The 16,881-nt window shown below is 41.1% G+C and overlaps 1 protein-coding gene across 18 annotated transcripts in view; it reads left to right on the top strand.

Moving 5' to 3' along the window:
- The window catches only part of SNCAIP (synuclein alpha interacting protein), a 222,656-nt gene that overhangs the window by 153,819 nt on the left and 51,956 nt on the right, over positions 1-16,881 (top strand). For 17 of the 18 annotated variants that reach the window (XM_076065631.1, XM_076065592.1, XM_076065659.1 and 14 more), the window contains one exon: positions 2,396-2,474. In XM_076065631.1, the coding sequence (XP_075921746.1) occupies positions 2,396-2,474 (79 nt within the window). Of the gene's footprint in view, positions 1-2,395; positions 2,475-4,465; positions 13,463-16,881 lie in introns of those variants that run through there. The other variant, XM_076065660.1, reaches the window with a different exon arrangement.

Genomic DNA, 16,881 nt, shown 5'->3' with positions numbered 1-16,881 from the left:
GTGCACAAGCATTCTCTTGGGGCCACATTGCTCATACAAAAGCACATAATGGGCATGTCAAAAAGTGGATTTAATTAGTTTGCAGCTGTACCTTCTTTCTGCCAGCTGAGCTTACTTTAATTATAAAGCAGGGGCAGCATGCTGTAGGTCTCGTGGCCCCAAGGCTTACAGTATTACTTATTTTTTTTTGACATTGAGACATGTTCTTATTTTTAATACATACTGTTTACATTAAAATTAAATGCTGGAATATCAGAATTTTTTTGTGGCAGGATTTAAGCTGCTTATGGTTTAAAACCATATTCTCTTGCATCAGCAGAATTAGGTCAGTGTTTTTAATGTCTTGTATGATGAGGATAGCATATGTCTTAGGGGGGAGCAGGGTAGTTGGTAACTATGTCTGTTGTTTCATCATAGTTTAAAAAAATAAATTACACTGAGAATTGAAAATGTAAGAGGTCGACATATCCGGTGATACATCTTCCTCCCCCCCTTGAGAAGGGCAACTGGAAGAAATGTCAAGCACATTTTGGCAATTTTGGTATTAATTAAGCACCCGCTGTTTTGGAATATTGTAAAGGTTATGATTGGTTTTATAATTTGATATTATATATACACTATTTTCTAGTGGCAAAGTGGGTCATATGCAGTGCTATGAACCTAGTGACCTGAGTTAGACTTTTTTGACGATGGCTAACATCAGTGGCAAGTAATATTTGAACCAGTCATGGGCCCTCATCTTTTCACAAACCCACTCTTGACCAACATCGTGCAGTGTGGCTAAACAACCCCAATAATTGACATGATTTGGGGAGGTCTTCATCCATCAGTGGATTGACAAAAGGCTGAACAAAATTGTTATTCTAAATTAATGTACCAAGTTACCACAAATTTGAAAGCACATTCTTGTTTCATAAAGTTTAGAAAACATTCCGCTATTTTCTTGTTTAATGTACTGCAGTGGTCGCTTGCTTTCCAAGCATGAACAGTTAATGTGGCATAAACTTATGGTAAAAATAGCATTTAATTGCATGCAGAGCAAGTTGAGAAAATGGACAGCCAAATGGAAAATGTTTCGCCAAAAAGTACACGGCTGTGTGCAGGTGTTTTAGCACACATGCATGATTACATGAGTTCAAGTGAGAGTACGGATCACGCTGCACAGGATGCTAAGGTGATGATGGTGAGAAACATACAACAAACTCGATCCTGACATAATGGGGTGCACACCTGATGCTGTGAAACACATGTTTAAAATTATACTCTCATTTTTCAAATTTTCTACAGTGCGTATATGTATGCCCCTGAACAAATTGCCGGAATGTGCCCGGAATTTCTAGATCTGTGAAGCTCAGCAGGGTTGTGCCTCGATGGTGCTCGGATTTGGGTGACCACCATGCATAAAAGGTGTTATGGGAAGGCGAGACCATGAGATAGGCTGCAGATTGGAGTGTAGCAAAAGTCAACCGTGGCGCTGTACTCATGTGCTCCCGCATTAATCCTCCACGACTTCACCAACACACACTGCCCAGCATTTTGAAGTATGGTATAATAGACCCATGAACCTGTGTGCTATATGGAGGCCCTCATCCAGCAGTGGATTGACACAGGGCTGTACATGTACACATATACATACAGGGGAGGAGCAGGTTTGGAGCATTGCATTATGAACCCGGAAACTTGTTTTTTTTATTTTAAATCAAACCACCGTTAACACCAGGGGTGAGTAATATGTGATCTGCTCCCCGTCGATTCCCCAATCAGCACAATTTGCACTGACCAACATGGTGAAGTATGGTCAAACAACCCCGATGACTAAAAGGCATTGGGAGGCCTTCATCCAGCAGTGGATTGACAAACGTCTGTAAATAACTATATATATGAATGTTACAAACCTGACATCGTGGGTGTGATGCCCACACATAACGTTCAATGACAGTATCCGAAGCAGTTTAAACTGTATTTTTATATATATATACAAATATATTACCTGCACACGTAATGGTAGAATACAACCAAGGACGTTAGTTGAGGAGATTGAACAATGAAATAAGCTTGTATTCGGTTGCTGGGCGGATTATTATTTCGCAGGATTGTGGGAGATGATGGAGCGGCTTCATGAATTCCTCATCAGTGGATTGACCATGGTTGATATTGATGATCTAAAAAAACACAAATGAATAGGTTATGGCATAATGCACTTTCTAGCATTCATCAGCATACATAGTTGCTGCCTATTAAAACTCACGTATGTGGGGGAGGAGGTTTTTTTAATGCATTAGTTACATACTGCATGATGAATATTGTTTTCTTAGAACTTGCTAAGTGAGCGGAAATGTAGCCTCAAGTGTTCTGAGCTGTGCCCCTCTCTGCGCTGTGTTGTTGTTTCCCACAGGATGCCGCCTCAGTCTGCGACAGCTCCTCAGGAAGACCCTGTGGGGAACTCGGCTCCCCAAGCAACAGCAGTGTTTTGGGTAAGATTTGACACCACTTTCTGTCACTTATAATCCCGCTTCAGCGTTACGATGGTTGGAATCCGATGGTGCCATTATTTATTTTTTTGCTCCTGTGACACTTTTTTTAAAATATATTTTTACGTTATTATTTTATTTATGGTGTTAATTGTAATGTGCGCGCGAATATCACAGTCTCTTTTTAGAACAGTCAGTTAAATTATCGCATCGTATCTCCCGGAATGTCTTTCCGATGACCAAAAAGTGGGTGTCTTATCAAGCTGAATGGATTTAATTTCCAACCAAACAGCCAGGAGGATGCCACGCTTCTCCACTGCTGAAGTGAATGATCGTGCGGTGTCAGCGCTTCTTGTCCTTGCAGCTCATAATCGCTTGTGAATCTCCGCATATTTGTGAAAAGTTAGTTTATTGGCTGATATTTTCTATTTTTCTATTTCGTTTTTTTTGATGTCCTACGAAGAAGGAATCCAAGAAACTACCTATGATATCCTGTATGCCGAGAAAATTTGTTTTTTTTTTACTTTTCATCACAAAACGCAATCATTTACGTTATTCATTTGTCATACAGAACACTGCAGTGTCAGTGAATATGTTGGTTCAGCACTATCTAAGCTATATACATTTGTAGTGAGTTCAACTGAGTCGCAGATGTGCTCTTGGAGGCAACACATTTATTTAACACCAACACACGGGGTAACTGCCCCTTCACAGAATATCAACCTATGGTGGTGACCACCGACTAACTACACTAATTACAACGTCACCGCTACAACAGACCGGGACCACAGCTCAGGTCCAGGTCCACGTGTTGGAGACTCTGTAGGACGTAGAACGTAGACGAAGGTTTCTTCAGGATCAACAACAACGCCGGCCCCTCTGGGGGACCCGGCTTATATTCTCTGTGGCGTGGCTGGCTCCGCCCTTGGCCACGACCACCTTCCAGAACCCTCTAGCAGGATCTCGACCCCGACCACGTGACCACCCCTAGCCCTCCACTTGGGGCCCCTTTGTCGACTTAACTGGTCACGTGTCCTCTCGGGTCAACCAGAGTGCCATGGCCTTTAGTAACCTCATTCCTACGGCCGGCACTCCCACACCCCGTCCTGTAGGGGCTGGCACTGCACGCCAAGCGTGGTGCCATCCAGCGCTCACCGGGCCCCTCTAGGGCCGGTACTACACCCACACCATTGTGGTGTCCGCGATGTCGTTACACCACACGCCGTGCTTCTCCAGGGCCGGCACTACACAGTGACATCCCGCGATGTTACTACATCACACCCCCCCCCCTTCGTAGCACTCAGCTGTCCCGGCTGTCAACTCCCCCTTCAACAACAAACAAAACGAACAACCCCTTGTGTGCCTCGACAAATAAATACCCTAAACCCATCTATACAATATGTGCACTATATACAGAATATACAGTAACTAGCGGGGAAAGAGGACGGAAGTATAGAACAGCAATAGGCAAGAATAAAGGAAGAGAGAGAAGGGAAAAGAGAGAGAGAAAAAAACCAAAACGCAGTAACACACGAAACCTCGGGATCCCCTCCAGCACCAGCATCTCCCATCCTCACCGTGTGGTATCCGCAATGTCGTTACACATTTAACATATATAAAAACACATTTTTAAATATTTCATTTGATTTTCTGCTTCTTTCTTGCTTATCCACATTTCACATCTATGAAGCTAAATTAACCGAGCAGAACATGCATCACCGGACCACCGCTGGTATTGATCCAATGCAGGTTGATCCGGAAATGTGTATACCTTTGGTTTGGACATTCATTAATATTTTACCTGATAATTAATAAAAAAAATAAGTTAGGTAAACCTATCTTGATTAAACTACTCTAACCAAAATATATAAATGCCACCCCCCCCCCCCCCAAAAAAAATCTTATAGCTGCGTTTTTTTATGTTCCATTAATATGAATCACTTTGTGTTACTGGTATTTAGAGATTAGTGAATGCGTTTTGCCTCGAGGAATTGGCGGGGCTGTGTGGTCCCCGGATATTTCCACGCCGGCTCGGTGGTCTGCGGGCCAAAAAAGTTTGTGAAACACTGAACTAGAGGAGGCCCTCCTGGCAGCAGTTCCATGAGTAAGAAATCGCAGGGTTGCACCTTTACCATGTCATTCGTTCCAGCCTTCTGTCAGATTACAACCTTTTTACAACATTGACACCCGACCTCCAAATCATGCCCTTATCAGAAACCCATAATTTGGCCTTAGGTCTCCCCCTTGGTTGCCGACCTTTGGGTTCCCACTGCTCTCGGTAATCCTGCCCCCCCTCGATCAAGCGTACATGTCCCACCCATCACTCCCTCCTCTTATTCCTCCTGATCATGTCTACAGTGCTTTCCTGTCACGCTCTAAAGAGCAAATGCTATCCTGCCATGAAATACGTAGTATCCTCTCCATGTCACCACCACCATCATCATCGGCCATGATATATCCACTGCTGGATGAAGGCCTACCAAAATCATCGCTGTCCCTCATGTCCACACGAGCAGCTATGTTCAAGGGCTAGACGCTTCTTGTGGAGCTGCTCTCTTGACACTTTACTACGACAATTATTACTCCTACCTCAAACACCAATCTCTTAACACTAACGTTGACCTTTCAATGCCTTCAAAGTGGTTAATGTCGTCCATAAAATCCCACTCTGCTAACATAATGCATCAGTTTAACCTCTTGCTTACGACCCCCTCCACTTTACTACCTAAATACATATTCTGGGCTATCTTCACATGGCTCAAGACCATATTTGAAGACCATACTTTTCACAATCTTCCTTTACTTTATTTCAATAATTATATATATTTAATAAATTCAGCCCTTTGTCAATCCACTGATGTTTGAAGGCTTTCCCAAGCTGTGTTAGTCATTGGGGGTTAGTTTAACCATACTTCACCATGTGGGACAGTATGGGATTGTGAAGTGCAGGGCCCAGGACCAATTCATATTTCACCGACCACTGACGTTAGCCATAGCCAGGAGTCCAACTCAGGTTCCCAGGTCCGGAGCAAAGTGTGCTAACCACTGCACCACTACCTCCGCCTTTTATTAAATATTTAGTGGATTCGTTTTTGTAATGTTGATCCTAACGTGCAATGTTGATATGTTCTTTACGATTTTCTCTGAAGCCACTGTTACCTCACACATTGTCAAGTCCAATTAAAGGGTAACCATCCGAAAAAAATTGCCTCATACTTCTGTTGAATTCAGCCAATTGAATCAATTGTTGATAATTCTTTTCAAACGCCTTTTTTGAAAATCCATGACACATTTATGCATATCCATTTTTCCATTATACAAGTTTCTTACTGTAAATCAAAGCTAATATCAAATACCTTTCTTCTTCTGCAGTAACCATTCCATTTCAAAATCTCTACTATATTTACCCTCAGGGCAAAACTTTTACTTCTTCATGGTAATGATGCTCAGATGTTTTGACGTGATTTGCAACCTGAGGCCTTTAACAACAAGGTCCTAAGAATAAAACTGTTGGCTTATTGCTCGTGGGTATAACACTTTGTCACTTTGGTTGTTAAAACAGCTCCGGATGCATTTTATTTTAGCATAGATGCAAAATCCGGAATCATACTCTTAACCATAAGGTGTGTATTTGTTTTAAAATTGTGGATGGGCTAATGTATTAAAACGCGTGTCTTTTCTTTCCCATGGAGCACAGCGTTCACATTGGCAGTTCTTATTGGACCGTATCCCCAGCATCTTTGCAATTCTCTCTCATATTAGTTAATCAACTCGTGATGAATCTCAAAAAAAAATACTTGTAAACAGCATTCGAGGGTGACGACGAGACCTGTACAACTCATTGGACATGAAACGCCTTAAGCAGCCATAAGGAGTGGAATGAGACGCAATCATTATCCTTCGGGGAAGATTTGAAGCCGGGTCACAGACGAGCTGTCTCAGAAGCCTGATGAAGGGATTTGACCACGAAGCCACCCATCCCCTTAAGATTATTGACACTGTTTTTTTCATCAGAGGCAGAAAAGACATTTGGGAATTTTCCAAGGATTCATTCTTCTTGCTGTAGTTTGAGTATTTATGGTCAAAGCAAGGGGAGAATTTTTTTGTGTGGTATGTCAGAGCCAAATTAACAGCTTGCAAGAGCCTCATGCCTTCCGGTGAAGCTAAAGCATCCCTCTAAACAAGATATACTATATACAGATTAATGGGGCTACTCTGTATAAATATAGTATTTCAACATCAATGCATGCAAATAAATTTACCCTCATTCCAAGAGGCCTTCTGCTGTTCATTTGGCAGTCGCCTATCGTAAAGGACATTCCTCTGCTGCCTCTACCAACTTCCTGAGCTGTGCTGATTTTGCTCGCTTCAAACTACCTTACTTGTTTTGGTTCATGTTTGCCCTCTTCAGTTTATTTTCGGAAAACAAGTTGAAAAATAACGTCAATGCCTCATGCGTATTATTTAAAGGTCTGAAGGTAAAGGTTCAGCCCTGAAATGTCTTGTTCACGCCACTTCTGGCAGAAGTGCCTCTATAAGAATGCATTGTGCTGACTATTGAACCATGGCTTCATGTAATTTATTATTTTATTTAGTTATTCGTCTTATTTTTTCGTTGTGCATTTGTTTAGGAATCATCGTGCGTTGGGTTATGAACTGGATTACTGCATATAACAAACGTTCAATGGACTTGCTCTCTTGTACCCCCTTGCTCTGCCATGGCCAAAACCACAAACTAATTTGCAGACAACTGTTAACAAAATATGCAATAAATGTTTGCGTTCCAGTTTCTGTTTATAAAGGATGAAAATGCAGAACCAATAAAGATGAGACTTCATGCACACTGATGCTGACTTCTTCGTAAATGTTTAATATAATTTCCAAACTGTACGTATTTATAATTATAACAGATGGTGCGGCTTCCAGTAGATGTTTAATTCCTACAAGAGCAATCAATCTCAGCTGGCCAAATGTTTTAGTACCAATAAGTTTAGATAAAACCACAAAAGACATTAAGCAAATTCTAGACTCAAGGGTCTCAGACATTGGTTCATCCAGTGATGGCCTTTAGTCAGTATGAAATAATCTTGCAAAATGTTTAAATAAATATGCATTATTCATAAAGGCAAGCAGTGCATTTGTTATAGTCACGTGCATGAATGTGATATTTAATTCATGCACATATAGCTAGAGTATACGGCAGTAAAATCGATTTCAATCATTCTCAATCCACCAATGGACGAAGGCTCTTCCATGCCTTGTCAGTCTTGGGTGTTTTTCAAATCATACTTCACCATGCTACTCAGTGCAGATTGGTGAAGGAAGGTGATGCAGGACTGCTTCTGACATCACTCGCCGCTGGTGCCAGCCATGCCCGGGAATTGAACTTGGATCATCGGGTTCAGAGCACAGCACGCTGACCCCCAGACCACCCCTCCACTCCTCACTTCCCTTGTTGCTCTACATTGCGGTGCAGTGCGACGTGGATCAGATAACACGGCCTGCAGATCACTTTATTTGATCTGAAGGGAACTCCTCCTATCCATGAATTCTTATTAGTGACCCCCATCCCCCAACCCATTCCAGATAAGGTTGAGTCAAACTGTATAAGAAATAATTAGGTCGGTCAGTAGATAGATTAGAAGAGACATGTTGATGTACTTCAGAAGCAACAAAATGTCATTATTCCTTTTGGCTGCAGTTTTGTTTTTGTTCTCCACAAGATATAGTTTTAATGGGATTTATTTTGTGATCACCATCATATATTGAGTCTCATTATTAGAGCGCATATTTGTTTATAAACAGTAGCCAAGGGAATTGGTCAAACATCACAATGCAGAATCCTCCTGAGAATCACATAACACTTGAACAGATATAATGAGTTAAATGTAAATGAATAATGCATCTGCTCATCGCTGCATTTCATTGCTCAAATACTAGCAGTAATAATGATAATAAAACATCTGCAGCCCTTTGTCAATCCTCTGCTGGATGAAAGCCTCCCCGCACTGTTGTCATGGGGGATGTTCTAGCCATACTTCACCACGCTGGTCAGTGCTGGTTGGTAAAAGGGGAAGACTGACGAAATATTACGTACCACTGTTGTCAGGCATAGCTAGGAATCGAGCAGAGGTCGCGAGGTTCAAAGAGCAGTGCACCTAACCATTGCACCACCACTCTCCTCCCACCTGAATATTATTCTAATGAAATTCATTCAGAAACCTCAATGCAGCAAGAGAAATGTAATTGGTTAGACGTGGCTACATCACCTTCATGCCTTGAACTACAGTACTTCCTTAATGAGTTTTAATTTCACAGACTGAAATGTAATGAACTGCAATACGACTTGTAAAAGTCTTAGATTATATATCCATTTTGTAAATGGATATTAATTTGCGTGGGCTTTGTGCCCATGCAAACATAAAATAAAGTCTTGTCTAAATCTGTCATTATTACAAAATATTCAGCTGAAATTAACTTTGGAGCTTTGGGAATATGCTGAAAGGAAGCTTTCTGCACTTGGCCATTTAATCTAATGGCTCTCTGTCAGCAGCTTGGCATTAACAATCACACCGTTTCATTTCACTGTCTGATGCAAGATGAGTCTCAAGGCATTTTCCTACATATGTCAGGCAGCCTCATGACTCTGCTACTGCTGTACGCAGAATGGTTTCATGAGAAATAAACATGACTGTTTAAGGAAAATTTAGAGACACAATATTTCCCCTTTCTGATTATTATGAATATTTAGGTAGGCTAAATTTTTATTAAAACTTTCGTGACTGCAGGGATTCATATTCTTGGTTCTTAATAATATATTATATTATTGTTTCCCTTCTACGTGACTTTACCGAAAGAACCAATAATATTTAAGTAGGCTCTCACATAAATAGAACACAGAGCAGATATGACCGACTCTTGTATGAAAACAAATTCTGCATTTACACAAACAGTCCTTTTGTGAATCCACTGCTGGATCAGGGTACCCCAATGTTGCGTTCGTCAGAGGCGTCATTTGACCACACTTCACGCTGGTCAGTGCGAGTTTGACGTAGGCAGCACGTGTTGCCTTGCCTCGTGTCGAGTCCCTGGACCTGGTTTGAGTGCCCCTATTCAGCGTAGCTCCTGTGGTCTGTAGGCCCCTTGTAGGACTTCTTCCTCACATCAAAATTAGGCGACAAAACGTGCAGGTGTCCGTCCCTTTACGCGGGTTCTGTTTGTGAAATTTGGCGTAAATGCGGCGAAACCTGTTTCTACCCAAAAATCGCGATCTGTCGTTTGAATTCACTCGCGTGCGGCTATGCGGTTTGTACGTGGGGCAACACCGTGTGTGTGTGTGGCCTGTTCACACTACTCAGCAGGCGGCCGTCTTGTTCGGTGCCGCTTCGTCCGCCCCTTTTCTCTTGGAACGCATCTACCGCATATTGTGGGGGAAACCTGTATTTATAATTATTTATTATTATTATTGTTTATTATTGTTTACCATCAAAAAATAGGGTAATGACATATAATGTCTCCTCTGCCTTGACTGTACGTTAGGGTAATTGGTTTAATGGCTGACAAGCTTGTGGTCACTTTGACACCGAGTCACTAATCAAGGACGAATGAGGAGCAGCTATTAATTACATCGGGGAGCATGGATACGAGGCACGAATGAGCACGGTTCATCTGCAACCCGGATTAATTGCCCAAAAATAGCTGAGAATTCACTGTAAAATTATTGAAGGATTCTTCTTACTGTGGGTTTTCCCATGTTGCTGGTGTTTATTTGGCTTTTGGTAAATGTGTTATAAGAAACAATTTACTGTTTTAACACAGCGGCTATTGGCTGTGCTGAACCCACTAGTTTTTTGTTACAATTCTTAAATGTATTAATTAAATGTCGTTCGCACTATATTTGCAACAAGTGTGGAAACTATGCTAATTATCACAATCATGCTCAGCAATGGGAAGTTACGGTTGCTAAGTGACTAGAACATTTATGTCATTGTGTATTTTTTATTCGGATTTATTTTATATTTTTAACCTACATGAATTAAAATATCATGGACAACAATCGTAAATTATCAAAAGCAGGCGTTAAAAAAACTGAAAAATAGTTTAACCTTTTATATTATAATGACTGAAAATCCTTTGTTGGCATACCTGTTATCCAGATTGCTTTTCCTCTTATTAATTACTATATACATAATAATGTTTTTAAAACATCATGAAAAATGCATCCAAGTTTACCATAAATTATTCAGATGCATCTCATATGTATGCATGTGATGCATTTAATATTTCACTTGACAGCATTTTGAAATAAACTTTTTTATTGTTGCACAATGTAATGTTATGTTTAAGGGTGGCGCAGCGTTTACACTTGTGCCTCAAATCAAGAAGGACCTGGGTTTGATTCCTAACTCGGGCGCCCCGTTCTGCGTGAGTCTCCTCCTGGTTCTCTGATTTCTTCCCGTAAATAAAAGCAACAACAACAAAGCATTCAAAGTACAATATCATTGGTGTTGGTCAAATATCCAACGCAGGGACTCTCCTGAAAAAGAGTATTTGGGCTCAGTGTAGCTTTCCTGAATACGTGAATAAATTAAGGACAGTTATATGGCAGATCAAAAGGTCTTTGAAAAAAATGTATCCTGCTCGTTATCAGCATAAACATTTATACGTGTCAAATTACATCCAGTCAGTAAGCCCTATCTGCAAACTACTGTGTAAACTACTGGGTTAATAAATCTAACTGCACTGATGCCAGTTGGTTGTCAGTAAAACACTTCCCTTACACAGCTTATACAAGTGAAAATACGAGCAACTGTGGTTGTAATGTTTACATGTTTCAAACTCCATAATGTAAACACAATGAGAGTTTATTTTCATTCATTCATTAAATTTCTTTTTTTTAGTAAAAACTCGCCCCCACTACAGAGAGCATCGCAATACTTTACAGTATAAATTAAACGAAGGTTGTCAAAAATGTAGATTCACATAATATCCAGACTTCACTTCAAAAACAGATGTGTTCCCTCAATGGGCTGTCTCTTGGTTTGAGTGAAGGATGTGAATCAAGCACATCGCAGCGTGTAGACAGATGAACTTTACAACTAGTCTAATAATACTCAGAAAGTACAATTAGTTGTATTATAATGCATAATATTTACAATAGTTTCCTACACGAGTGATGTAGGTTATATCACATCTTCACAAATTTATTTTTAAATAGGCCCTCATATTTAAATTCTGCACTTGGATTCATCGACACCGATGCACTCACCCAACCAACATTTGGCAATAGTTTTTTTTGCAAAAAAAGACCTTGCGATGCTAAATCTAAATATTGACAATGAACACATGCTGTCATATACTGCAGCAAGTGTATAATAGGGTGATGCTTGTTTTCGTTGGTGAGCCCGTGGTGGACATTACAAATGCCCATAGCAGGGGCCAGTCAATACATCGAATAACTTAATACTATGCTATTTTTTTTTACCAGCCAGCCCACTAAGCTATTAACTCTTTATCAGAGGTGCCCTGTACACACGTGATAGCTCGTTGAATTGGATAATCACATGTGAGAATTCATAGAAGCAGCCAAATAATCTCAATGCATGTATATAAATGTGGACAGCAAAAGCGTAGGACCCAGAGAAAAATCCATGCAACCACAGGGAGAACCTGTAAACTCCCTATACAGTATACACGTGTCAGATTCAGGATCGAACCCACGACTCCCTGCATAGCAGGTGAGGGAGGCAACATTTCACCCCTGCAGAGCCACAACCACTCTTTAATACCCACAAAATGGTCCTTGATTTATCATTCCAGAGTGATGATAGGTTTAGTCGACCTCTGACGAGGATTTGAACTTCATGTTCTCAAACCCCCGAGTCACAGCACCTCCCAGATGGCTGTATAGGGAAGGATTCTCATTCATATAGCCAAACAACACATGACCTTGGCTCTTGGTACATTTTTCCAAATTCTCTTGCAAAGGCACATTGACCATTTTACGAATCACAACAATATTGCTGACATGTTGCTCGTATCGTACGTACATTCTTTGAAAGCAGCTTCATCAAAGAGCCCTCCTTTGTGTTTTCGGATCGTACCACGTGTTGTTTAGCACGACGATGTCTGACCTTTCGCTCCATGTCCCGGGAGCTAATCCAGTAATTCAGGAGAAGAAGAACCGAATCCCGAATGAGCTCCTCGTAGGTGGAACAAAACGTCAGGCATCCTGTGGAACAACTCTCGGTAAAGCCCGAAAACACATCGACAGCGATGGAGCACAACTGCGAAAACATCTGCTTTATTATCACGTAGCAGTAATTCCTTATTCCCTTCATATGCCTAATCGTTTTGAATGTTGCCATTACACAGTTATTCATTACCTCTGGGGCCCAAACTGTGTGTTACTCAGCTGGGTGCTAGTGACCGTTAGAAGTTTTCTTCAAAGCAAAGAGCTGCGCGCTGACGGAGAATGATATGTTTCGTCAGTGTAAGTCCATCTGTCAAGCCCTGCTGACAGGTTGGCTGTAAGCCACACACGTGTGCTGCCTGTGGTGAGCCTTTAAAAGGCACATCAAAAACACTTTGGCCGCCAAGCACAGGAGAGTCTGGCCCTCGTTAGATCAGAGAATGTCCGTCTTAACTTCGTTTCTTGCCAGGCTCTTGTATTTTAGGTTCAGTGGGAAATGCAAATGTCAGCGCACTTTGGTGTGTGCACTGTTCACCATGCTTCTCCATGAAGCAATGCTTAGGCTAGGCAACTGCAAGATCTATGTTGATCTGTGTTTCCTTTTCAAGGCAATCAATCAATAACGAGATCAATATGTGTCTGTCTGTGTGTATGTGAGCGGTAGTTCAGCAGATATCACGCTGCGCTTCCAACCCGGCCACCTGGGTTCGATTCCAGTTCACAGCCACCAAGACCAATGATTATTAACTGAACCGGTCCTGGGCCTCCCCTAAGTCGACTCAGCCTCAAATGAATACAGGTATCCCTCGATTTCTGCAACAACAAAAAACGCGTAAAACGAAATTTCGTCAATCGGAATGGCTTTTCCCATTAATTTAATACAAAAAAAATGTAGGATTTGTTTCGGACACTTATTCCAACTCTACTCCAAACCTATAAATACACACCTATATGACTTTTCACGAAACAAAAACAACAAGGAAGATACATATGAAAACGATTGAATAATAATCAATTGCATATATTTCACCTTTTTTTCGGCCACCCACCAAAAGAATCTGCATGTTGGAATGACTGGAAAGGTGATGTGGAGGCGTTACTGTTGCACTGCAGGGATACCGTGACCCCGTCGCCTTCGGATGACTCAGCCTTCCGGGTGTCTTTTTTTAATCTCATGGCGTGTGCCGTGCAAAATTTCGTGATCGCGGAAATTCGATTTCGTTAATCGAAAAGGGTTCATAATTTGTCAATTGCGTGAACATGACATTTTGTAAATAGAACGTTCGTAAATTGAGGGATGCTTCTACTATACCTGGTTACGATATGTAAAAAAACACATTTCCATTAGGGAGACAAAGGCGGCAGGGCGTGGTGCTGGCCACCATCCCTTCGTGTGCCGTGCCAGCCTTCATAAGCACTCGCTAACAACACTTGCCCTAAAAGTCTGTTAAAGCTATACAGCGGATCTTTGTTTTGTTTTGTGGATGCATTTATGTAGGTGCATGTTATTTTTAGTGTAGGTAAAAAATATATACAGTTGATGTTTTGTGGTTATTAATAATTCTGTATGGTATTTTTTTCCCCACACCTCATATCCATGCATCAGATCTACACCTTGATTACAGACAATATATTGGCTGTGTAAGAGAGTAAGCGGGCTTGGGCACAACATGCCCATCGAAGGAATAATGGCCATTCGTTGAGATCATCAACCAGTGACAGCCCCAAAGTTTGTCCTCCGTGGAGATGGAGCGATAAATCAACTTGTGTGCAGGCTATAAATGGATTGGCACGTCACAGGAACATGGTTAGATGGCGATGGTTTACAGAGCGCTTCATCCAGCAGTGGATTGATCATAGCTGACGATGATGATGCCATGATAGAATGATTTGTGTTCGGTGTGAACGTCAGTGCTGGAGAGATGAAAGCAACCAGGGGTGGTGTTGGCCATTCCATCCTCTCAGCAATTTCTGAAAACCACACTTGCCCATAGTCTGTCAGGCTAAATATGGAATCATTGTTTCTGTTTATTGTATTGTTGTCCACAAAGTCACATAGTCTGCCACGCAGGCCAGAGTGACTTCACTGTCACTTATGGTTCCATCGTAGTGAATGGTAGCTGTCCATAATACAGGTATCATGGATGATATTGGTCGCTAAAGCCTACGTGTTAAACGGTAGCTGTGCTTGTTGTGTGTAGCCTAGTGGTTAGCCTACTGCACGACAACCCCACGTCGATCTGGGTTCGATTTCCAGCAACGCACCATCAATGGTGTCCCGATTTGTTTCTGATTGACTCCAGATTAAATGGGTGCCTAGTTGAGTGTGTGGACATCGGCACTGGGAATGAAAAATCACTTGAGTGTGGTGCCGGCAACAACTCCACCATCTGTACCGCAAGAGGTTTTTCACGTTTTTTTGGTCTTTTTTCCCAAATGAATTTTTTTGTACTGTCCGTGTCACATGGCACGGGATGACATGTAAACTTGTAACTCTTGCAGAGCGGTACATCACCCTTTGTTAAGCGATGGCCTGTGGAAGCAGATATCACAGAACTACTCCATTAGCTCCTCAATCGACCTCTCCCCACACACCGTGCGTGACAGTAAAACCAATTTTTTTTTTATTCTCAAGATCTGCATTTGAAATAAAGCGATTTTATCCTTCATTTAATGCATTCATTTTTATGTGGTCATATGCGAGACCACAACTCACTACCCTTGAGAACGCAGTTTAATCAGGTTGGCTCGCAGTGGTGCAAGCTCAGCATTTTGACGCTTGAGTCACCCTGCCAGCCTCCACTACGCCAGACTTAGTGGGTGTTTGCTGAAAGCACTTACACACCCACGGCCCATAAGGCTACACGGGGGATCTTGCTTCTTCTTGTTTTCTGTGTATGTATGTAGCTTATATTGCCCCACAAAACAAACAAAAAAAACCCTTTAAAATATCAAGGCTAATCACGAAAAAGTATCACAGCCGCAATCACAATCAAATATACCGACAATGTATACCAAAGCCAATGTGAATAAGCGTATGTGTATTCGGCAGGATTGCAATTAAAATGCCATTAAAGATGTTTCTTTTAAAGGTGATAATTGCTAAGAAAAATGTCTGGTGGTAGTATCAAATTTGCAGCGTGGATACCTACAGTATCTCTTTCAAGAATGTAAACAGCCATGCCAGCACATTGAACCAAACACATGGAAGTGTCTGTTGCTTAGCAATTGAGATTTATAGGAGTATGTGCCAATTCTGTTTAGCGTAACTACAGAAATAAACACAAATAAATGCCGCTTTTTCTTGTCGAGTATGCATGCAGCACATGTTTGGACTCAGAGCATACTGTGATAATTCGTTGTGTACCAATTCACCTCTGCTTGCAATTTTATGAATTGTCATTTGGGATCACAATTCGATTCTATAATATACATTCGTTTTTTTTTTACACTGGTGAACGTTACAGCTCCAGTGGTTTTTAGGGGTCACATGAACCCATTACGTGCAACATATAAGAAGCCAAAGGTGTCCCTTTGAAATATTAGGGATTTGGGTTAATTCCCAAGTCTGAGAGCCATAATAAGGAACTTTCGAGATTATTGTGTTTCAGGTTTAACGCCGTAGGCAGACTAAGTTAACACATTTATTATTGTCCATATCTTTAAAATTTGATTTAAAGCTTTCGTGACTGCAGAGATTCATATTCTTGGTTCTTTCGGTAAAGTCACGTAGAAGGGAAACAATGAAATAATAAATATTTTTTAATACTTTTATTATTTTATTGTTTCCCTTCTACGTGACTTTATCGAAAGAAGCAAGAATATGTCCATATCTTTGTTATGTGGGTGGGCTGTATTAAAATTACGCTGACAATAAAATAAGATGCTAGCTGTTTAATAGAAAAAGTACATTATATATTTGGAATTTGATTTATAATAAAACTGTTCATTATAGTATTTAAATCTGATAAAGTGGTTATACGGGCACTAAAGGTGCTCAAATGATTCGTAGCAGTGTTTTATCTTCAAACTTAAAAAAAATATATGCATGCTTCTCCTGACCTACTTTAAAAATACTCCACCAAAGTCAGCCCTTGGATACAACCCTTGAAATGATCTTTCTAGAGCGGTGAGAACGTGGTCCTCTAATTAATGCTACTCGAAAAACCGCCGGAGGATGTAAAGGGTGCCACACATTAAAGAACATCGCACCCAGCT

This window comes from Petromyzon marinus, chromosome 1 (assembly GCF_048934315.1).
Source record: "Petromyzon marinus isolate PM22_M1 ecotype Great Lakes invasive population chromosome 1, UKy_Petmar_22M1.pri1.0, whole genome shotgun sequence".
Classification (NCBI taxonomy): Eukaryota; Metazoa; Chordata; class Hyperoartia; order Petromyzontiformes; family Petromyzontidae; genus Petromyzon; species Petromyzon marinus.
The sequence above is the reverse complement of the archived record's forward strand: the minus strand, read 5'-3'. Positions and strand labels throughout refer to the sequence as shown.